The sequence below is a fragment of the Eublepharis macularius genome, chromosome 1, assembly GCF_028583425.1.
Source record: "Eublepharis macularius isolate TG4126 chromosome 1, MPM_Emac_v1.0, whole genome shotgun sequence".
Taxonomy (NCBI): domain Eukaryota; kingdom Metazoa; phylum Chordata; class Lepidosauria; order Squamata; family Eublepharidae; genus Eublepharis; species Eublepharis macularius.
Window position 1 is genome coordinate 179,246,667 of NC_072790.1, and position 22,917 is coordinate 179,269,583.

At 44.4% G+C, this 22,917-nt stretch overlaps 1 protein-coding gene across 1 annotated transcript; it reads left to right on the forward strand.

The window, feature by feature from the left end:
• The first annotated feature begins 758 nt into the window (after positions 1–758).
• Positions 759–17,011, forward strand: LBH (LBH regulator of WNT signaling pathway). The gene is made up of 3 exons (XM_054980695.1): positions 759–988; positions 5,002–5,101; positions 14,201–17,011. The coding sequence occupies exons 1-3, from the start codon at positions 963–965 to the stop codon at positions 14,405–14,407; spliced, it is 333 nt and encodes a 110-aa protein (XP_054836670.1). The 5' UTR covers positions 759–962; the 3' UTR covers positions 14,408–17,011.
• The last annotated feature ends 5,906 nt before the right edge of the window (positions 17,012–22,917 follow it).

Consider the following 22,917-nt stretch of genomic DNA (forward strand, 5'->3'; position numbering starts at 1 on the left):
ATGGATTATTTTAAACTTTTCTTTCCTCCAGATTGGGAATCAAAACAGAAGCCGTCTTTCCCATTCCCACCCTTTACGAGATCAAGAGAAAAGGGGTAAAAGGAAGTGCCTAATCCCCACACCGTAAAGGAAAAGGTCTGGCGGCTGCTCAAATTGTTGCTTAGATCTTGTTTTGTTTTAATTAAATGCAGGCGCGGTGGGCTTTAATGCGGTCGAAGACACCGCCTTGGCAAAGAGTGTGGAAGAAGCGAGACGTGCCGTGCGTTCGTCCGCCCCCTTGTTGAGAATGAAAGACTGTAAATAAACCCATTTGCGACGTTCTTCGCAATCACGTCCCACCAAGGGTTGGCGATTGGCAGGTTCTCTTCGCAAACGCTCCGGTTCTCGGAGGAGTTGGTTTTTTTCTCTTTTTTTTTCTTTCGTTGACAAACGCCTATCGCCGTGAGCCAAGCCAAAACCTCTCACGGGGGTGACGGCCAAACCGGGAATGATTGGCCGAGATGGGGGTTAGGTAACTACAGACATCAGCAGCAAGCAGAGCTCGTGCCGAAGACGCTGCCGTAGGAGCCGGGAGGCGACCAATGGGAGCGCTCCCAAGCCCACTCCTGCTTCCGAGGCGCGGCTCGGCTACGGGCCCGGAGCAGGGAACCATTCATGCTTTTGGTGACATCATCGGAGGGAGGGGGCGGGGCCGCCGCGCGCGGCACGCCTCCCTTCGCTATAAAGGCGCCTTCCCGACTTCTTTGCGAGGCTCTGAGCTGTAGCAGTAATTGGACTTGTCTGCGCGGGCCGGACTTCGCGCTGCCGGCTGGCTGTGCTTTCTTTCTCCCCTTACCTTTAAGCGGCGCTTTCATCCCTTCTTTCCCTCTCCCGCTGCGGACCGTCTGGTGGTCGCTGTGAGCCCGCGCGATCCCCCAGCTCAGACGCGAAGGACGTTTGGTCAGCCTCTTTGTTAAGACTTCATGTCTGTTTTTTTCCCCATTCACTGGTGAGTAGCTGCTAGTCTTGCCGTTGTCTTTGCGCGTGCGGACGTGCAGCGCAGCCAGGGTGGGGGGCGCTTCTGGAAGGGAAATTTTAGGAAGGAGTTGCAAACGTTCGCGGGGGTCACATACTTAGACGTACACTAGAGGTGGGAGCGGGTGGGCGGCAAGAGCATGATAACAAAGGAAGTAGGAATGGAGGAGGCGCGGAGCTTCGGCTTGGCGTTTTCGAAACCTTGACCAGGCGGACGTTCCCCTCCCCCTCCCCCATGCAAGCGCCGAAGAAGCCCAGTGCAGCCCGATCCTGTGCGCTCAAACCGCGCCGCAGTCCCTGCAGCTGCTGCTCTGAGAAACTGGCAGCCGGACTGCGGTCCGGCTGGGCAGTCGCACGCGGCGTCCTTTGCAATTTCGCGCACCTCCTTAGCAGTCGCCGCACGCTCTGCTGCTGGGGAATGAGGCCGCCTGGGAAGCGCTCCGTCAGCCAGCGGTTATCCTCCGCTTCACCCCGCCAAAGACTCCAGGGAGCGCCCGCAACAGGAGCTGCAGCGCCGAGCCGAGGCAGCCGCCGCTACTCCCGGGCACGGAGTATCTCGCCTCGGCCTTGCTCGCTTGCTTGCAGCAGCGGTCCGGGCTGCGTCCTGTGCAGCGAGCACGGCTCCCGCACCCACAGGCAGTTTTCCCCGGGCAGTCAACAGCTTAAAACGCGATGGCTCTGAAACGACCCCCCCCCCCAAGTGCGGATCTTCTCGATTGCTCCTCAACCTGGAAAGTTTCTCCGCCGCCGCGGGATGGCGGGCGGTCTTGCATCGCTTCTTTGCAGCCCGCAGGAAACCTGATGGCGCTCGGAAGCTGGCTGGCTACTGGGCAGCTGCTACTCCGCGTCCAGCAACAAAGCAGAAGCGAGCCGGCGGGCAGCGTGGCCGCCCCAGCTGCTTCTGTAACGCTTGTCTCCAGGAAGCAGCCGCCTTAGCTCAAGAAAGAAATCGAGCAGTGCTGGTCCCTGCCAGATTTCGAAAGGCTTAAGGCAAGCTGGCAGCCCTGCTGGCTTTGCCGACGGAAAGGTGCTCTGCACGTGTTCAGAAATGCTCAGCGTTATCCTGACATGTCTTCCATTCCAAGTTGTAGGGCTGAACCGCAGCTCAAACCAATGATGCGCACCGAGTTGCAGTGGTGAGATTTTGTGTCTGACTAAAGCCTAGGATGTATCTAGATGGCTGACATCAAATCTTTGCAGGTGTACTTTTGTAACGAACTAGGGACAGTCTTCTTTCTTGCCATCCTGCAGTAAAACGAGCAGAGTAGAGAAGTTGGATAATCACCTCCCTGAGAGGTCTTCGAGACAGGCATTAATTAGGGCTGCTTTAAGAACTGCTACCATCAAACAATGTTGGGATGGTGCAGAAGCTACAAAACCTGATTCTGAGGCTCGGCATTCATTTTCAAATACCCATAATCAGTGGCTGCTCCCACAAGAGAATGCTTTATGAACATGTACAGTCCTTGGCGTGAAGGAGACTTCATTTCGCTTCACACCCCCCAAAATCATGCTGGTCTGTCAAGTCCCGCCAGACTCAAAAACTGCAGTTTCCTTTTAGCAAATCGGTGACACTTTTTCCAAAACTTGAGTTGCCTGAAAAAGTATTAGCAGGTGTGAAGCAAGTGGCATTTTTCAAAAGCAATTGGCAAAGACAGTCACCCTCTCAGCGCTTGTCTTTTTCAAAGCTGTGCAATCTCTGCGCTAGAGATCTATGAGCTGACCTACAAAACCAAGTGTTGAGATCATTGACAAACTTGTGGATTTACGTCCCTAGAGTATTCTTGTCAGCAAATCATGTTTTTTTTTTCCTTAGAGTGGTGCTGATTGTATTTAATGCTCAGTTTGACTTGCTGACTTTTGCTGCTTTTGCACACTGTTTAAAAGCTGTGAGATTGGGTTTTCAACTTGCAAATGCCCAGTAAGCCAATTTACCATCCAGCCCCCATTTCCCTTCCACTCAAATTTCAAAGAAATGGCTGTTTACCCTACCCCTGTATTTCTGGTATGGTTTTTTCTCTTCCCATTTTTCTTTTGAGCCAAAAGTTATAAAGTTAAGCAAACATTTTTAGTCTCTGCTTAATAAGCCTCACAGCAGGAAATTCTAAACATCTTAACAGCTAAAACTGTTCACTTTTTGCAACGTCCAGTTTCACTTCCTTTTTCAAGACTCTGTAAAAGATAATGGAGGGTGGGGAGAAATGAGGACTGTGGCAAGCAGGCAGTCATTTCAGATATCCCCCCAGGTTCAGAGGCTAAATGGAAAGTAGTGGAGTCAGCCAGTCTGCTAGTATCTTCCAACATACCCCGGCATATATGCCAAGCTACTTCAGTCCTGCTACATGCAGCTCTCATAGTACAATCCTATGCTGCATTACTCCAATCTAATCCCATTCAGCGGGATTAGACTAGAGTAACTCTGCATGGGGATTGCACTGCCACTTTGTAGACAACCTGTTTATTATTTGGAGGCAGGGAAATTATCCATATGTTTTTGTTCGTACTGTTTTCTCTCCCTTTACCCTCCTGCAACTAACATCTAGCATGGAAGATCAGTGGAGTAGAGATCTATGTGGATGTTACCCTTTAAAGTGCTGGCAGTCTATAAATAGTAATCTGTTTCTTTCATAAGTGATCCCTTTATGTGATCTGTTTTTTGTCTTAAGCATTCCTGTCCAAGCTTAGTACTCAGTATTTCTTGCTCTTGAAGTAACTCTCTGAGGAGGAGTAGCATCCCTGAGTGTGTGGCATGAATAGTAATGGTAGCTGTTGTATTCCCCTGGTTTCAACTGCTATTTCCTGTCATCCAGAATAGACTGATGACTGGTGAATACTGGCAGACAATGCTGCCGGTATCGTATGGTATCAGGGATGCATCCGAAACCCTACTTTATGCAATAAAGCTGTGTCAGAGCATCTAAACTAACACAGCTGCAGCTTCTGGCAGCAGTGTGCAACAGGGATGCTCCTTTTCAATGTGAGATGTGAATGGATGCAGGCAAGTTCAAGGTATTGTGGCAGGAAATGGAAACAATATTAGCATATTCTAGAATGGAGATGCTCTTGGCTAGGTATGCAAATCTGCCTTGGTTTTCACAATGAATAATGCTAGAAATGCTGGATTAAAACCATAGGCGTGGAAATCCCAGATGTGAAGCTGCAAAATGAATACATCAAGAGTTAAGTCCTTGAGACTGGTGTTAAAACTCTGCCTTCAAATGCCCTTCACTTTGGTTTTGAGAAAGCAGATGGCTTAAGGAGATCATGCATTTTTTTGTTCTTGCAAGTTTTCTACACAAGTTTTCTACCCATTGGTCAGAATGTCACATTTTGTGCCTCTGACAAAATGTGCTGTGGTGGCTCATGAAAACTTATGCCAAACTCATTAGACTTAATGTGTCATAACAAGGCCTTTTATCATCTTATTTCTGTCAGCTTTGGGAGGCTTATTTCCAGAAGGGGAGATGGCCTTCAGCTGGGGTGCTGGGATCCAGGCTGTGATGGGTTGCTGCAGCAGCAGCATACCCTTATATATGTCTGTTGGTCTGGGTGAGAACAAAGTGGAGGAAAAAGTGCTGTGATACAGAGCAACATAGGTCCAATGTTGTGTACTTAATAATCCTCCACCTGAAAATACTAGATACCTTGCTCTGGGATCTGCTAGATTCTGTTCAGCTTGTATTCTAATACATAGTGTACATGTGTAGTATACACAGTGTATAGAAGATTCTCCTGAGGATTCTCCTCCATTCTTATGATTGCGAAAGAGTCCACAAAGTGCATTACTCTGATTCTCTCCAATATGGTACTGCTTCCTTAACTGTGAAAGAGGGTGGGTGATAGGGTCAGATGTCCTGGCTGATATCTGAATGGCGGTTTGGCAGTGTGAAGCTTTGGTTTTTAAGCAGAGTTTTGGCTTGCTTCAGTGCCAGTGTGGTTTCAAAGGGACTGTAACAGCTGAAGCTATTCTTTGCCTCTTGTTTCCAGCCCTGATTATTTGAGATCAGCTGACATGACTGAGGTGATGAGCGCTCCATCTATGGATGAGATTGGTCTAAGCCCTCGCAAAGATGGCCTGTCCTATCAGGTAAGCTTGCTGTGCATCATGCGGCACTGTTAGCCAGTTAGCGGCTGGTTGCCAATAGAGGCATTAGGGATTAGGTAGAGACTTTCAACAAACTGACCTACTACCTTGTTCTTAATCAGCATCTTGGAAGGCGTCCTTGGTAGGAGCAGTTAGATTAGCAGCCTGATCTCTACACACGTGTGCTTGGAAGTTGGATCCTCTGAGGTTAATGACCCTTATTTCCCCAAAGCTATGCAAATATACTTACTGGGAAGAAAATCCCACCAAGGAACTTGCTTCTGAGTAAACATGCTTAAGCTTCCATTACATGGCTAGTTGCTATTCTTGTCTTCAATGTCAGTTTGTCTGTCAAAAGTGGTCTCTTGTATTTTCGGAGTTTGTTTATATTTTATCCTTTCAACTGAAAAGTTGCTTAGGATATCCGTGAACTCAGTGATACCACCTCATTCAGACAGAGCAGCTGGAAGCTTGCAATATATGCTGCTTCTATCTTTTAAGTCATTCCATTCTCCCAGTTGATTCTGAGATTTTATTCTCACTGAAAAGGCAGTTTGGGTGATATGACTACTTATAGCTAATTTTAACAATATTTTCTTGCCAGTCATTTTTGACATGGTTCCTATGGAAGACTATAACTGACAGACAAGGGATCAATGCTAAAAATCTATGGATTTTTAAAATTGTGAATTAATGTACAATTCAAGGCTGCCTCAAAGAAGGTGAGTATTGGCATAAAGACTCTTTGGGGTTCAAAAATACACCTTTAGCATCTAGATTGAGGTCAGTACAGCTGGGCCCAGTTCCGGACAGACCCGTTGAAATCAATGGGTTTAAATATGCTTAACTCAAGACTGGATTGTGGCCCAGTTTTATTCAGTCCATAAGTTGTTGCCTACAAATAACTAGCTAAGCTCAGTCACAGAATGGCTTACTGGGCATGCATTGGCTTTTGCACTGGTAGTTACACGTGCAGGAGACAACTTTGAGCACACTGCTTAGCCAATGTTTCTAGGTCATGATATTGCCAGGATTTTTTCTTGACTTTCAGGCACATTTCAACTTGTTTAAGGTAGATCTGGACAGTTCACATGACTTGTCAAGGGATAAATTGATAAGTTAGAGAGAAAATGAAACTGGATGTTTTCTGTTGCTAGCCCCCAAAGGCCAGCTCTCTATAAGTGTTCTCAGTAGGACAGCAGAATTTCACAACTGGCAGCGCATTCAAGGCCCACCAAAGTGATCTTGAAGCAGCAATAGTACTCTGGGCAGGTAAATGGGAGGCCTACTTTGCAAATTCATGGCAAAGATGAAATACGAACCAAAGATCTCTTGGATCACAGTTTTCTTAACCTCTGCACTGTACTAGCACACCATGAAGAGTCAATGGCTTGAGCATTGCAGCCAAAGTAGCATGAGGATGAAACCAGAGTCTGTTCTCATCTTTTCTTAGCAGCTGCCTAGGTCCTTGATCCTTGTGCTTGTATGTGGAAGGCCAGTATGTACTGGGGGGGTGGCATGTCCAGATGGTTTAAATGTCATGAATTGGCAGCAGCTGTCCTAGCACCAGCATGCCCAATGCTGAAGTCAAGAGCCAGCAAATGACTAATGGGATTATGTTGGGTTTGAACTGTGGGAGAGGGCATCAAAGTGGAAAACATGCCTGTCTTTCCTCATGATACTTTCTCACACCAGCTGGGATGTACCTGAAGCTCCTTTCTGAATGTGGCCCTCATTGTGACTCAGGAAATAGTTTGTTGTAGACCTTAAAATGGAAGGCTTCTAGGTCCCCAATCCCTCCTCTTGAACTGATTATCACAATGAGACTTCTGCTACCAGACATGGTTTCAGTGCCATCACATAACAAGACACACTGCATGCAGAATTACCTAAGATCTTAATCTGTTTTCTTTGAGTGTTCTTAGATTTCTGAGAAGCCAGTCAAGAGGCTCCATCTTCGGGGAAGTTTTCATTACAGTTCTAAAACGTACAGTTCTTAGCTCAGCGTAGCAATTTTGAAAGTGTCGTGCTAATATCTCCCAGGCAAATTGAGATTTTGGTTTCTCAGCCTTTTGGAGCACGCATAAAAACTTACTATAAAGCCTGTTTCTTGTTGGCTTTGACATGGAATATCTGTAAGGCAGCCCCTCTTCTTGCCCTCTCTAGCAACTTGCAAGTGTTTGTTTGCTCTGCATTAGTGCTTCAGCCTCATCACTGTAAATTTCCTTGTGCAACTACCATTTGCTCATACCAGTAACTGTGTGCCATTATGCTGCTTTCATCTTCTCTCTATATCCAAGACATCGCTAGTTATTAAATGGCTGAGGATGGTTTATGCATACACTGAAAAAGCTTTACCTGAACTGTATCGCCTCAAGTAGGCTGCAGGGAGTGGTGGTACATGCTTGAATATTTATCTACAAAAACCCCATACCCTGTTATCTAAAAAGTAGCTCAGTAGGGAAAGAGGTTCCACCTAGCTTTCCTCTGACTTGCTATTAATCTGTGTTTTTAATAAAAAGCACCCCCCCCCCCGCCACATGCCCTGGAGTAATAGAGTCTGATACTGCTGGGGAGTGTAACTGCACCATTGACTGCTTCATTGGTTGAAAGAAAAACGGTATTGGCAGTAAGAAGCCTGCCACGCCTCAGAAAGCTCTGATGATATAAACTGGCCCTTAGTGCCTGTATTTAAGAACGGCAAATATGATGGAATGGAAAAAGCAAAGAGGGATGGGAAGCTGGGGTAGTTCAACACTCTGCACAGGTTTTATTCATATGTTGGAGAAAATTGGTCATTGGTTGTTACTGTTGTTTTTCCTTGGAAGCCTCAGGAGCACAATCCTGACTGGGCTGGTCATCTGCTTGGTTTCTGAGGGATGGGCGGGAGCTCATCTCATCACTGGCCTACCGGATGTCTCCTTGTGCAGTTCTTATGTCTCCCCTGGGGACAAGGAGGTGTTGTATCTATCTTGGAACCTGAGGGTGAGGATCTGTTCCCCATCAGCTTCACCTGCCCTCTTTTCCCAGCTGTGCCTCTGTGACCTTTAGGGGGAGTTTCTCTCCAGCAGCTCCATTTGGCTGGTGTGCTAAGCTTTGGATACCTCTCCTGATATTTGGGGGAGGCTTTTATATATTCTTTTTCCTCCAGTGTCTTTACATCAGCCTGTTCCCTCAGTCTTGATGTCATGTCAATTTGGGGCAGGTCAGCTTCTAGCAGGCCCAGTTTTTTGGGCTCAGCCCGTTGCAGCCCGTCACACAATTTAGGATGGTTAAATGCCCCATAATTGGGCATTCCATTGGAATGCCTTATGCTAAATTGACAAATACTTGAACAAAGGCTTTGTTCGCCATGGATCCTTTGCCAGCCTATTCTGAGCAGATTTGTCCTTTCTTCAGATGCCCTGCCCCTCTGCCTCCCCCCTTCTGAATTGTGTCAACTGCTTGGAGAGGTTGAATCACTTTCTCACAGGTTCACTTTGTACTAATACAGCACTAATAATGGTGCCTGAAATGGAGGCTGCCTCTGGACAAAATGAATCATTTCACTAGTCTGTTGTCAAAACAACGGCTTGGACAATTCTTTTTGCATTTTTTTACCCCTTTGGAATGGAATCTGAACTAGGTACCCATGTGATAAATCTCCCTGTTTGCGACAGCTGTGCTGAGCAAACAATATGCCTGACTTTAGACATGAGCGTTCTACTTTTCTGAAGATAAATTGCTTTGAACAGCTGGCGAGCGGAATCCATTGACCATGCGTGTGTGTGTGTGTGTGTGTGTTCAGAGCAGTCTTTGAAGGAATGTTACTGTGACCTCAGAACTGCAGCCAAAGATAACTTGAATAGTCAAAGGGGATGATACTGGGATGCAGGCCTGAGACTGTATGTGGTGCAGGATCCAAGAATGATGCTTTAGTGTCTTTCACAAGTGATCTTGAAGTGCTGGATTCTATGGTGCCATGGCTTGGGAGCAGCGGAATAGCTTGGGCTGGCCTGCACAGCATATAGGGTTTATCTTGCAACAGTTGTGACCTTTCAAGCAAAACAGTCCAGCTATTGTGTTGCGTGCCTGAGAGTCACTTTGCTGTCCAGTCATGTAGACCTTATTGGGATCCTTGGTGGGCTGCATTTGGGCTGATGGTTCCTATTTGTAGGTTTGCCATAGGGCAGTATGGCCACAACCCTGGGTTGGCCTACATTCTGGTGGGGTTGGGCCAAAAGCACCCCCCTCCCAAATCTTTGCTGCTGCAATACTTGGTTTTTGTACTAGCAATGAATTAGTCAATGGTGCAGTGTGATGAATATCTTGACTGTTTCTCCGGCAGTATTGGTTTCCTTGTTTGCATGGCTCAGTTTCTTGCAGGCTATTTTGCATTGCAGCAGAGCTTCTCTGGTTTGTACGCAAAGACCTGACAGGCAGCAACCCTTGTTGTGGCTGCTAAAACATTTTCCACTCTTGTTGCCAAGTTCATTCAACTCTAGAGGAAGCAGAGTTAAGGTGGGGGTGGGGAGGTAGCTTGGCAGAGAACCAGATGATGAGGAGGAGAAAGATGAAGTTTAGGGCTCCAGTTTCATCTTGTTTCTGAATATAAAATAATAGTTCTTTGTTTTCGTGAGGTGACTTTCTTAAATTTTTAGTCTGTGGCTAGGTAATATCTCACTCTCCTATTATTTTAATAGAAGTGTCATGGCTTTCTGCATCTTGGTTCCAGTGCCATGGTAGAATGCTAGCCTTCAATGCTCCTCTCCCATAGTTTGCTCTTCTGTTACTTCATTAAAATATATATATTCGTCACATTCTCCATCAATGATGTTTGAAGTGGCTTTCATAAAACCAACACATTAGAAGTACACTATACAAACAAACAATATACCAACATTAAAAAGAAGCAGATAAAACAACAATAAAACCACTGGTGCAGAAATAGCAGCAGGTAAAACTATTAGAAGCAGCATAGCCACACCAGCCATTTTAAAGGCTAAGAACTTCGTGCATCACAGTAGAACATCCTAAGCACAACAGATCAGAACCAAAGGCATGGAATTTAATTTTTAAAAGGTTAAAACTGTAGAGAATAAAGACATTGTTGCCTATAAACAAGTGCAGATTTAGACCAAGCAAATCTTTTGAGGAGCAGGGTCTCACAATATTGGTGTCTCAGCTCCTTGCTTGTATGTAGTACACACCTATCTTGCTTTGGTCAATTGGGGGCACACATAGCAGGGCCTTTGAGGGCAGGTGGATCTGGGAGAAGGAATGGTTACTTTAGTGATTGGGGGGGCGGCTTTTATTATCCACAGTAAGGAAAGGCAGGCTATACAGATTTGAAAATTGTAACAGGGCAACTGTACAGGAATCAAACTTCCATTCATTATTAATGTGAGCATTTTTTATGTTGATAACCACTGCTAAATATGAAATGATCCTATGATGAAAGTCTGGCTGCCCCTTCGGTCTGTGGAGGAATGACACTTGCAATCATTCGTGTCCGTGTGTAAAGTGGCATCAAGTAATAGCTGACATATGGTGACCTTTCATGGGGTTTTCAAGACAACAGACTAACAGAGGTGGTTTGCCGTGGCCTGCCTCTGCACAGCAGCCCTGGACTTCCTTGGTGGTCTCTCATCCAAATACTAATTTGGGCCAACCCCGCTTAGCTTCTGAGATCTGACTAGATCTGGCTAGCCTGGGCCATGCAGTCATTCCCATTGAATGGTTTTTGCACTTATTGATAGGAATTAAAGCTACACCCTGGGGAAACCAGGAGGCATATAGGTTTCTTATCAGCTGTTGAGCTTTTAGTTTTCCTGGCTGTCTGGGTGAAATCTTTGGCCATTACCTGAATGTGAGATTGTCTTGCTTGCTAAGACCAACCGTACTTCTGGTGCAGCATGCTGCCTCAGACTGTGGCCAGCAACTTGCCTTTGGAAACGCCCAAGTAAGGCATAAAGGGGGTGGCAATCTGTTTTGTTCTCACCATCTATTGCTCGCAGATTTCATAGTTAACAAGCACTGCTAGATTTATCTTCTGTAATGTGGAGCAGGGGATGGTGTGGAAAGTGGACTTATCAAAGGAATTGCCTGAGGCTGAAAAATGCTGGTGGATCATATTCCTAACTATTTTGGCCTTGTAAATATTAAGATGGTCTATATCCTAGATATGCATTTGTGTACCAACTCTCTGGCGATCATAGGTAAAGAATTAACGTAAACCTGAAATAGTTTATGGGTACAGGTTTTGAGTTTCAGGTAGTGTCAATTTCTATTCTGTTCAGTCTAGGACACAAGAGATTGCTCACCTATGGCATGCCAGAGGGTGCAAACACATTATTTTGCCTCAAGCTCCTAATAGAATAGCAAGAAATCACCTGCCGGGCCAGTATTTACTTGGTCAGGGTTGAAGAACCCTGATTACTAAAACCGGAAGTCTTCATTTTCAGTTTTATTTTACTGTTTCACTCCTTGATTTGCTCTGCTGACATCCTCAAAAGGTTGTGCTGTGGGATAGTTGCATATGTGAACAGTCCCTAAAAGCTATGGTACAACTTCTGTGTATAGAGCAAACAACAAGGAGCCAATCTTCTGTATCTGTTCCCGGGATATAAGTTTCATTGTGTAGAGATGTATTTGTTCCTTTGTTTCCAGAGTCAGCTTTGTCTTGTTTCTCTGTCTGTCATGTGCTGGGAAATGTGACTTCATTTATTTTCCATTGGGCCATCCCCAGTCCTTGAGTGCAGTTGCAACATCTCATTTTATGCATGACTTAGTGGAAAAATCTTGACCTCCTCTATTGCAGCTGTTTGAGATAAGATTGTTCAGTCTATTAAAAATACTGAAAATCCAGGCAACACATTTGGAGGATATTCATTTAAGGAAATCACTAACTTAGTTTTAAGGAGGGGTGTAAGAGAAAGCAACCAGTTTATTTTCAAAGCAGCTATTCTTGTTTGACCTAATGTACCAAAAATGACACTGAACACTTACTGATCTGGTGTTTCCTATACTTGCTGATCTCTGCTGTGACATCATCAGCTTATAAAACATACTGCAAATGAACTCCTTCTCCCTCCCCCATGTTCTCTAAATAACTGTCAAGATTTCTGTGTATTCTAAGTTTTGTCATTAGTCAGTTCTGAAAGTTCAACTTGGTTCACTGCATGTAAACAAATATATATGGGACAAGTCTCGCATAGCCACCCAGAAAGCTCAGTTGTTCAGCTAAGGCAATTCTGGTATATTCTGGCAGTGAGAGAGAGCATGTAGCTGAGGTTGGCAGTTAAAGTCTTTGGAAGGGCTGATGGGGAAAAACAATTAGGCCATTGCCAGGATAACCGAATGACTTGGAGACTGAAGTAACATGTGAAAAAGGAGATCTGTGATCTGTCTCTTCTGTGACTTTTTAAATGCAAAAGCAGGGAGGGAGGGAGACAAATAGGGTGTGTGCGTGCGTGTGTGTGTGTTCAAGGAAGAGATATTTTTCCCAGCTGTTCTGATTTAAAATACCCTCCCATGCTCTATTTTCCTCCCAGGGAAGAACTTACTGTGAGAATGGTACTGGGAAAGAGCTTCAAGCCCTTTGCCCCACTCTTGACATGATATGCACCCTTCTCCCTAGCTTAGCTGCTGTCTTATCTTTTTTAAAAAATCACATTTACCTGCAGAAGATCCTGAGCAGATTCTGCACACCATGTATAATTTAGCTGTTTAGCCAGAGTACTAGAAAATAATCTCTCCCCCCCCCCACCCCAGACTTGGGGTGGATCCACAGGATCATTTGCTGCGTGGAGGCTCTTTGGAAATTTGTTGTGTGGTGGCTCTAACAGAAGCTGGTCATTTATAGCATTCAGGAACAAGGATTCCAGTCTTCTCTTCCTCATCTCCTTGGGAATCTTTGAAGCAAGGGAAGATGGTAACACCCAGGCCACGGTGTGGGCAGAGCTATAAATATCTGCCCATTGGGTGGGCTGAGAGCCAAGCTGCAGGCTGCTCTGCTCATATGGTAAGCAGCTTGGATGTGCTTGGTGGGGCTGCTGAAGCTTCCTTCCCAAGCAAAGGTTGCAGAGCTATCAGCTGGGAAGGGTAGTTTAAAAAGTCAGAGCCAGGGGCAGCACAAAGGCTTTGCTATACACTGGAACTGTGTGAAGGGGCTGTGAAATGCTAGAAGGGGAACTTCAGCCCATTAAAACTTCTCCAGATCCAAGCCCGGCTCTGGAAGGCAGCTTCAACCCATTTCCATTCTTCACTACCCTCTGGTTGTGATCCCATACAGTCTTAGACTGGAGAGGTGAAATTGACAGAGCCTTCCTGGAGGCAAAGGTAAAATTAACAAATCCTCTGAGAGGTGATCTCTGCTGGCTCTTGTCTTTTAAAACTACACTTCTACATTACGTCTCTTAATGAACGCGTGCTGAGGTGTCTCATGTAGAGAGACTCTCAGTGGTAGAGCATCTGAAGGGTCCTGGGTTCAATCCCTGGTATCTCCAACTAAAAAGGATTGGGTAGTAGGTGACGTGAGACCCTTTATATACGAGTCCCTGAAGAGTTGCTTCCAGCAAAGTCTACTGTAACAGGCCCCTCGTCTTCAGTATCTTCCAGCTGAGCATATGAGCAGCTGCACACTTTAGGTCAAAGGGTGTATAGACCTGTGGCTTTGTGTAGCATGTGGATGGCACTGGTGTGTACGTTTTGGGCTTCAAGGCCATGTACCAAGCTGTGTTTGTGCTTATCTTTTGTTACGATCTCTGAATGCAGCTCTGAGTGTGACTTGCAGCACAGTTTTTCCTTATTTTAACCTTTCCATGTGGAAGTCATAAAAGTGGATCACCAAGGCAGTTGGGTCACTGAATGTCCTAAAGGGCTGGGTATTTCAGGGGGCTCAGAGCCAAGTCTCCTCCAAACTGTAGTTGTTATAGGCAAGGCGCTTGTCTCTAAGCCCTTTGGATTTCAAGGGTGCGACAGTGTCATGAGTAAGATGAAGGTCCAAGTCCTCCTCATGCTCAGTGGTAACTCAGTCTCTGCAGTTATAAGGGCGAAATGATACTAGACTGCAAGTAATATTGACAGACATTGAAATGACTGTTGTAAATCTCTTGGTTTCAGATTTTCCCTGACCCTTCAGACTTTGATCGCTACTGTAAGCTGAAGGACCGCCTCCCTTCCATTGTTGTAGAGCCAACAGAAGGAGATGTGGAGAGCGGGGAGCTGAGATGGCCGCCAGAGGAGTTCCTGGTCCAGGATGATGATGATGAAGAAGAAGAAGAAGAAGAAAACTGTGATGAAGCAAAGAAAGAGAGCCAGGAGCAATAAATGGCACTGATAGTCTTCTGTACTACTTCAAATGCTGTGTCATCTTGAGGGGGAGAACCACAACTGTTCTGAAGAGTCTTTTTCTACAAAAGACATTCAATTTTGCACCTGCAAGATATTAGTTATTGTTTTTTTTTCATTTTCTCAATTGAGAACTGAAGCGTTTGATGTGACAATCTCCAGCTGAAACTAAGGAAGAAAGTTGGGCAGGGTAACGGCTGCTCTTCTTAAGGGTCACTGTTGAATTTTGTAGAGGTTTATGAGGGGGCAGCAGTGAAATAGGGCGCTTTAGTGGAGGATTAGCCAGGCACATGACCACGTATGTGTGAGGCAGAAGAAGTGAAAAGACAAGTGTAAAATGCAGTTGCGTATTTGAAAGGAATTGCCTCTGGCTACAAAAGCATGAGAATAGTATTCATCTCTAAAACTTGCCTTCAAGTAGTGCTTCTGTTTTGCGTGCGTGTGTGTGTGTGTGTTTGGGGGCTGGGAGGCGGGCAGTATGGTAGCAGGCCACTTCAATGCTCCAGTGACATTACACCATGAGGCAGGTGTGCCTGCTGAATGGCACAGAGGAGCAGTGGCTCAATAACTTCTTCTCTCAAGGTCACATAGTCTGTGTAGAAATGAAGGTATTTGGCACTGGCGTGCCAGCCTCGTAGACAAAAACTGTCTTCTCCCTCTCCCTACCACCCTAATCCTTGATTAAGTACACATTCAAACCTTGCAATGCTGAGTTTTTTCAGATGGTCCAGCGCCAACTTTTCAAAATGGCCCTTGCCATTCTGCAATAGCCTTGTTGGTAACAAACAAGTTGCAAGGGTGTGAAAAAATAAAGTTGAGATCTTGCCATAAAAATGACTTAAAAGTATGCATTTGCCCTGTAACAGCTGTCAGTTCTCCAGGCCAATTTCTGGTGGCAGAATCATCAACTTTTCTGATGGCGTTGAGGCGGTCTCAATCGATCATGTGCAAATGCAAGTTTAAGAATTTGCTTTATGAAAGCCAACCAGGCCATCTAATAAGGTTGCAGAAACAGCTTTGGAACTTGTGTGAAAGCAGGACAACAAAAGTGATTATTGAAGGAAAGCAGGTCTTCTCTTCTAAAACCAAACAAAAGTATTATGGTCTCAGTGTTGTGGAGAAAATAATGTACTTTTTCAACATATCTATGGATATTCTTCAAGGTCTAAATTCTCAATAATAACCTTCACTTTTGTTGTCCTGTTCGACTTTTCCTGAGAGAAGAAGACAAATTTTCAGGGTAAGCTAATTTGTATATTTCTAGGAGAGCATCTCTCTGTTTGATGGAGAAGTCCCTGCTCAGATGTCACAGGATTGGCTAGGGAAATGACCATTCTGAGCAAGGAAATGCAGTTGGTTTCCATCCGTTCTGGAGGAACTACAATAGAAAACCCCACCAATGATGCATATTTGTCATGGCCTTAACAGGATAGTCAAATAATTCCTAGTCTCCCAATCACCCTTGTTTATTGGCTCTGATTTTTTTTTAAAGAAATCTGTTGGGCCTTTGTGTAAATATTTGTATTTGATACCTCATGAGTAGTAAAAACGCTGGTATTGGGTTATGGAGTTTGCTTGTTTAAAAATCAGCAGGATTATTTTTCAGTCTTGTCTTGCTTGTGTTTTCAACATAATGGCAATAACTTTTTAACAGCTGTGAGTCACTGTTACATGTGAGTGTGAGGTTGCAGATTATTCCTGTCTGAGTTGTTGATTTTCTTCTTTTTTAATAAAGTGTGGGGGATATAGTTGGTGTTCTTGCTTTTCTTTTGGCAGCCAAGAACCTGTCACACACGTGCTACCTGTCTTGGTGGACAATTTTGTCTTCATTGAAACCTGTCTTGCACCGTTACCTAGCCAAGGTTGCTTTAAAATCAGTGGATCCAGATGTTTTTCAGTCTTATATCCCGGATGCCTGTTCTTGTCCTGCTGTTCAGTAGAATGAGCTTTTACACCTGCACATCAGTCTAAATCTCTTTCAATATCCCCCCTCCTCCAGTTACCTTAGTTGCTTTTGAATTTTGTCCCATGTTTGAAATTGTCAAATGTTACCCACTCAGACAAGCAAACATCCTTACGCTTAGGATCAGAGTGGAAATGCTGTTTGTCTTTAAATATTTGCATATCCTTTTCAAAATGCCTCTTTTTTTGTTGTTGCTCGTACGTCTGTTGTTTGAATGTGTCTGAAGAACAAAGCACTCCTGTTGAACTTCTCCTGTTGTATATTACATTCTATATTTCTGTAATTCTTTTTTGAGCCTCAGGGAAAAAGCTAGCATTTTTTTTCAAACTACTTTTGTCACTGTGACAGTTGTAAATAAAGTTTGAAAATGCTTTCCAAACTCAGGTTTCCTTGTGCTCTTACTTTCCCATGATTTTATTGGCAAACGGCTATGAAGAATGGAGGGATGGTTACTTAGAGGGATTCTCCACCATTAATCCCCATTCTAAACCATGTTCTTGCTGTTGATGTATTGATTTACACTGTGTAATCCACTTTGAGTCTTGGTGAGAAAAACATAACTATAAAATAAATATATAAAATAAAAAAATGTGTATCTCCTAGGTGATGCACTTTGCTTATATTGCTTCTGTGTTCTCTCTCTAAAACCATTTTTCTTGAAAATCTCAGGGAAGCACATACCTCGTTTTTCTTCATTTTATCCTTATGTGACAAACATGTCAGCTCAGCTGAGAGTGTCTGGCCTTAGGAGCTTCGCAGCAGAGATTTAAACCCAGTTCTTTGTGGTTCTAGTCAGATGCTCTTATCTGCTGCCTTGGCTCCTGCTGGAATTCTACAGTGTCAAAACAATACAGATATGTAAAGCAAACAAAATTAAACTTTCAGGGTTACCAATCATTCTGACTTGGGGAAGGTTCCTCCCTGGATCCCAAATCTAGGGATGGAGGCATCCACTGGACTTAAAATCCCAAGTTTTAATGCTTACAATATAATCCTGTCTATGCCTGCTGAGCAGTCCTACTGAAATCAGTAGAACTTACCCCCAAGTAAAAGTTCCTAGGAGAGTGACCTGGTCTTGTGTATTTGGGTCTAAACGCCACTGAGTTCAGTTGGACTTGTTTTCAAATAAGTGTAGAATTTTAACAGAAGTGGCTTCTAAGAGAATGAGATTTTTGAGTAGGGGTGGGGGTCGAGTTCCCTGTCCATTCCTATTACCTGGCCCCAGCATGGTATACTGACTAGAATGGCAGTTCTTCTGCCCTTCACTTTGCCTTTTGTGTTAGTGTAGAGATGGAATATGTGTGCAGGAAAATGAGTTGCTCATATTTTAAGCAAGGCCTCTTCTAAGATGACAAAGAGGTATTCTGTTGCTGTATGTTGCTGAGGTTACTGCTAGGTTCTGCTGCTGTTTTCTGTGTTGCTAGCCATGTGCTCTCTCTACCTTTTGTAGGCGGCCCAGTCAATGCCTGAGCAAAACGAGGCGGCAGGGTGGGCTGTACCAGTTTAGACAGCAGGCATGGATGCAATTTTTGTTGCTGTTTTTTAAGCTTTTGTCCATCTGAGTAGTTTGCTCACTGCTGTGCTACTTTTCTGCTTTGAACAAGTTTATGTAAAAAGTGATCCATCCTCATGCAGTTAATTTTATTGTTTTGTTCTGATTCAGATCTAGACCCAGTCGCATCAGATGGTGGTGGTATCTATGGGGAAATGGAAGAACCTGCACAAATGTGGTCTATGGGAGGAGTAAATGATGAGAGGAATCAGCAGAATAACAATTACTGAGGTTGCCCCTGGTCTACATGGGAGATATTAATAGTTTTATTAAATGAACAGCACAGTAACAAGAGTTCCTTGCATGTAGCCTGCTGTCACTGAGCACTTTTCAGCCCCCTTTCCCCTGATGTGTATCAGGGGAAGCAATCCACTTCCGTTGTTTCCTGTGCCTGTCAGTGTGAAAGGTACTGAATTCCCCAATATGGCTGCCTGGGTCAGATCCTTATTCAGTCACAGATGCAATGAAGGGTCTTTGAGAAGGGTCTTTGAGAAGTCACTACCTCAGTCTCTTCCACCTGGGGAAACAGATTGTGAGATTGGCTCCCAGCTGCCCATTGTCATCAGGGTGGTGCACAGTGGAGGCACTCCTAGTGGCCATGGCAGCAGCACTCCCAGACACGTGTCAGCCAGCGCTGTTGGGAAAAGGATGTGCAGGTTGGGCATGCAATTGGGCATGGGCAATGGGAGGGCTTGCAAAAAGAGGATGTGCAGACGGGGGCAATGTTGGTGTGGTGGTGAAAAGGGAGGCATGAGGGGTCTGGTGGTGGGCGGACAGGGTCCTCGAAACCTGGAACTGTCCCTACTTCACACTCCACAGTGCTGGCTTTAAAGATGGATTGCAAAGAACAAACTGCCACAACGTTTAATAACAATGAGTTAAAAAAAAAGTACTGGCTTAGACCAAGTTGAAGGCTGAAAATGTGTTTCCTTAAGCTTTGGAAACACTTGTCAGATTTAAGTTTGGTTTAAACTAGTACTTTCAGATATTTCCATCTGTCCCCAATACAGATATTTATGTTTCTTATATGTACATATATGTCTCGTTCTCCTCCTCCTTCCAGAATGGAAGGCTGTATTTTTGAATATGTGCTACTGTTCATATACCCCTTCTCACTGGTCTCTCAACAAAAAGGACATCAATGTATGATTCTAAAATAACCAGGTTTCATTTCCTAATAAAATTCATAGATAAAATTATTCAATGAGCACTGGTTGGGTGTGGTACAAGAGCTAAACAAGTGATTGTAGAAGGTCCTGATAAGGGGGAGTAATACAGAGTAAAGTGTTTTCCACGCAGGCTGGGTTTGTGTGGTTTCCGTTAGTGCTGTGGCTGCCAATATAGCACAAGAGCAATGGGTTGTCCATATGGCAGATTTCCTAGAATTTTCCTGCCCAGTCTCCTCAGCAGCCAAATCTCCCACTGGAGGGCTTTAGTCTGCCCCCACCCCAAAAAAGAAATAGGCAATTGACATACTGAAATGATACAACCATTTGTCTGTCAGGTTCTTTGAATTCTCAGCTTTCATTTTTTAAAGTCTCCGGCCCCTTTCTTTGCAGAGATATACTTTCCCCCTTCTCATAGATGCAGAGAAGTTAGCCGTGTTAGTCTGTGGTAGCAAAATCAAAAAGAGTCCAGTAGCACCTTTAAGACTAACCAATTTTATTGTAGCATAAGCTTTCGAGAATCAAGTTCTCTTCGTCAGATGCCTGATACAGAGACTGGTCAAACACAGAAGAGCAGAAGAGGGAAGAGGCAATTAGGGGGGGAGGGGGAGGGAGCAATCAAAACATTCCTTTGCTAGTATATGTAAACATCTCCTTTTGGTGTGTGTATCAGTTGGCTTCAAAGGAGTTTGCCCTGTTAGTTTGTAGAAGCCAAACAGCTAGACCATCCAATTCCAATGCAGTATGGGCCTTCGATAACCACAGCTCTCCCTGCCAGATGCATCTGACAAAGAGATTTGTGGTTCCCGAAAGCCCACGCCAGGTACCACTGAGCTCCCCCAGACCCCACCTCTGTAAAGGAAATCTGTTACCTGTGGTAATGTGATAACCATTCATAGTCCCTATTCAGTCCCAGCTTGACAGAGTCAAATTTGCATATGAATTCCAGTTCAGCAGCCTCCCGTTGGATTTTGTTTTTGAAAGGTTTCTGTTGAACTACAGTGACCTTTAAGTCTTTGATGGAATGTCCTGGTAGATTGAAGTGTTCTCCCACTGGTTTCTGGCAGGGAGAGCTGTGGTTATCGAAGGCCCATACTGCATTGGAATTGGATGGTCTAGCTGTTTGGCTTCTACAAACTAACAGGGCAAACTCCTTTGAAGCCAACTGATACACACACCAAAAGGAGATATTTACATATACTAGCAAAGGAATGTTTTGATTGCTCCCTCCCCCTCCCCCCCTAATTGCCTCTTCCCTCTCTTGCTCTTCTGTGTTTGACCAGTCTCTGTATCAGGCATCTGACGAAGAGAACTTGATTCTCGAAAGCTTATGCTAAAATAAAATTGGTTAGTCTTAAAGGTGCTACTGGACTCTTTTTGATTTTCCCCCTTCTAGCTCTGCAAAGGAAGGGGATAGAGACTGACAGCTTAGTGCAGACAATTAGTGGGATCTTTTAGGGGCAATGACATGGCTCCAATGCTGCCATGTCACTTACAGCACAACCCTGAAACTAACAGTGTATCAGGGTGATGCTCAAGGCTTTCACTAAAAGTCTGGAGTTTTGGGGAATCCCAGAGTATTGCCATGATGTGATGATGTTACTTCTGGGTTCATGCTGGAAGTGATGTTGCAGCATCAGAGCAATGCCAACCCCCAACCCCCATTTCCTCCTTGTGTCCCTACCAAGTGATAATGGGGAATGGAGGCTGCCAGGAAGAGGGTCTGCAAACTAGCAGTCCTAGACTGCTTTCTTAAAAAACTGGAAGCTGGGGATTCAGAGGGATTGTTAAAAAGCAATGATACATCAATTGCTTATTAATATATATATATATATATATTGGTTTTGCTGTGGTTTTTTCTCCCAAAACATTGCAGCAAACTGGGCTTGGGAAACGTCACAGAAAAGACATGAAAGCACCACAATGCTGTGGGGAAGGTGAGGGGCATCTCATTTCCCAAAACTGTCCAAACAAGTGTAAATAAGTTGTAAGTTACTGATGTGAATGGTCTCTTCCAGCCAATTGTCAAGTATATACTGTTAAAAGTACAAGATGGGGGAGGGCAGAAAGACAGAGTGGAAGTAAGCATGAACCTCTGCTTATGTAAGTATTCAAATCTTTCTAGATTGCCTTTCTTTGCTTAACCAAAATGTCCTATTGGGAAGTATTGTGTGATGACAAAAAACAAAGTACATTGGCATGGAAGCCCAAAAACTGTGTCCATCTTAGTAGCAAGCTGCAGCTGCTAGCAAAACTGCTGAAACTCTAGCAGAAAACAAACAAGTTAGTGACCCCCATCCTGAAGTACCATGAGACATGACAGGGGAGCAGCATAGGAAAGAGAGTAAGCCACAAAGGAAGCTTGCGCTATACACTTGTTTTCTTTAACAGCTCTGTGAGTGCAACGTTCCCACCAAAGCAACAACAGCAGCCACCCGTTTCATCTGATAAATGTAACCAAGGAAGTAAAGGGTACACCAAGAAGAGGTTGCCATAAACTGAGCGTGAAAATGTCAGAGAGTCTTTGGTTTTCTTTTCTGTACTTCCTCCTTCATCAGCTGGGCTTTAATGGGCCTTTACTAGCATGGTTTTCCTGCTAAACAGGCTCCTTATAGTATACAAACCCCCGTTCTCTTTTTTTTTTTGTCTGAAGCTCCCACATCCTCCCTCCCTCCCTCCCTCCCCTCAAAAGCAATATCATATGGAAAATGTCCCATTGCCCATCCCTTTACCAATGCTGATGGTATGTCTGGGTTTGAAATAGCCCTGTCACTTCAAACCCTTATCTCAGTAATCCTCCCACTATCCCTATAGGGAAGCTAAGTCACTAATATTCATACTAGAGATCTGGTCAGAACCAACTCAATCTTAGGCCAAATGGAAACTGACCTCTTAGGGTGACAGATTATTTTCCACAAGGAATCTTGACTTTTTAGAATCTGAATTAAATTCTGTGACTTATGAGGAGTTAACAAAGGAAACTGAGCCTGCACAGAGTGTCTTTACTTCCAAGTAATCATAATACGATGCCATACAATTAAGATTCAGAACTTCCATGGCAGATGGTAAGGTTCAAGGTACTCTTTGTGATTGGCCCCTCTTTTTGGAAGGAGATAAAATGGTTTGAGAACCAATGGTATGCATACATTTATCCTGTAACCTCCAGTCAAATAGACTTTTCAGCTTTTTGAAAGCATATAAAAACTTGCAAGACTTGCTTGAATAGAGGTGAAAATGGGGTAAGAAGTGGTCCTGCTTTCAAAGTGCCTTCAGATATTGACGTTTAGGCTGCTAATAGGCACTGATGCTCAAATTGCTTAAAGAAATCCTTCAGAGGATTTGGGCTAAGCCCAAACTGAGCATGAAGATGAGTTAGCTAAGCTTTATCTTGGACAGAAATAACTCTGCAGCTAAAGATCACAAAAATGTTTGTGCACAGTAGGTAAGGAAGCAAGCAGAAATCTACAGTACAAGTTGGTAATTAACATTCAAGAAGAAACGGTCCTGTATCACGGATATCTGTGAGTTAGAAGAACCCATCTGAATTTTGTGTGTGAAAGCACGACTTCTCCACATCCTCCTTCAGTCTGAAATGCCACCTAGATTGCTAAACCTAGAAGGTGGGTGGGTCCTGCAGGAGCATCGTGAGGGAGGAGCTGAAGGGCTGTTGCAGCAAAGGAAAATTGATGTAAATTGCCTCCCTCTTTGTTTGAGGTACATTTTTCGTGGGATCCAACCCATAGTACTGCATGATCAACATGAAGCGCCTAAGAAAACAATCTGTGTATCAATAAAGTTAACCACATTC

Bases quoted from the DNA above. Each gene is read 5' to 3' on its own strand.
- LBH (XM_054980695.1), top strand. From the start codon at position 963: ATGTCTGTTTTTTTCCCCATTCACTG. The intron at 989-5,001 runs GTGAGTAGCTGC...TCTTGTTTCCAG, and splicing joins GTTTTTTTCCCCATTCACTG to CCCTGATTATTTGAGATCAG. The intron at 5,102-14,200 runs GTAAGCTTGCTG...TCTTGGTTTCAG, and splicing joins AAGATGGCCTGTCCTATCAG to ATTTTCCCTGACCCTTCAGA.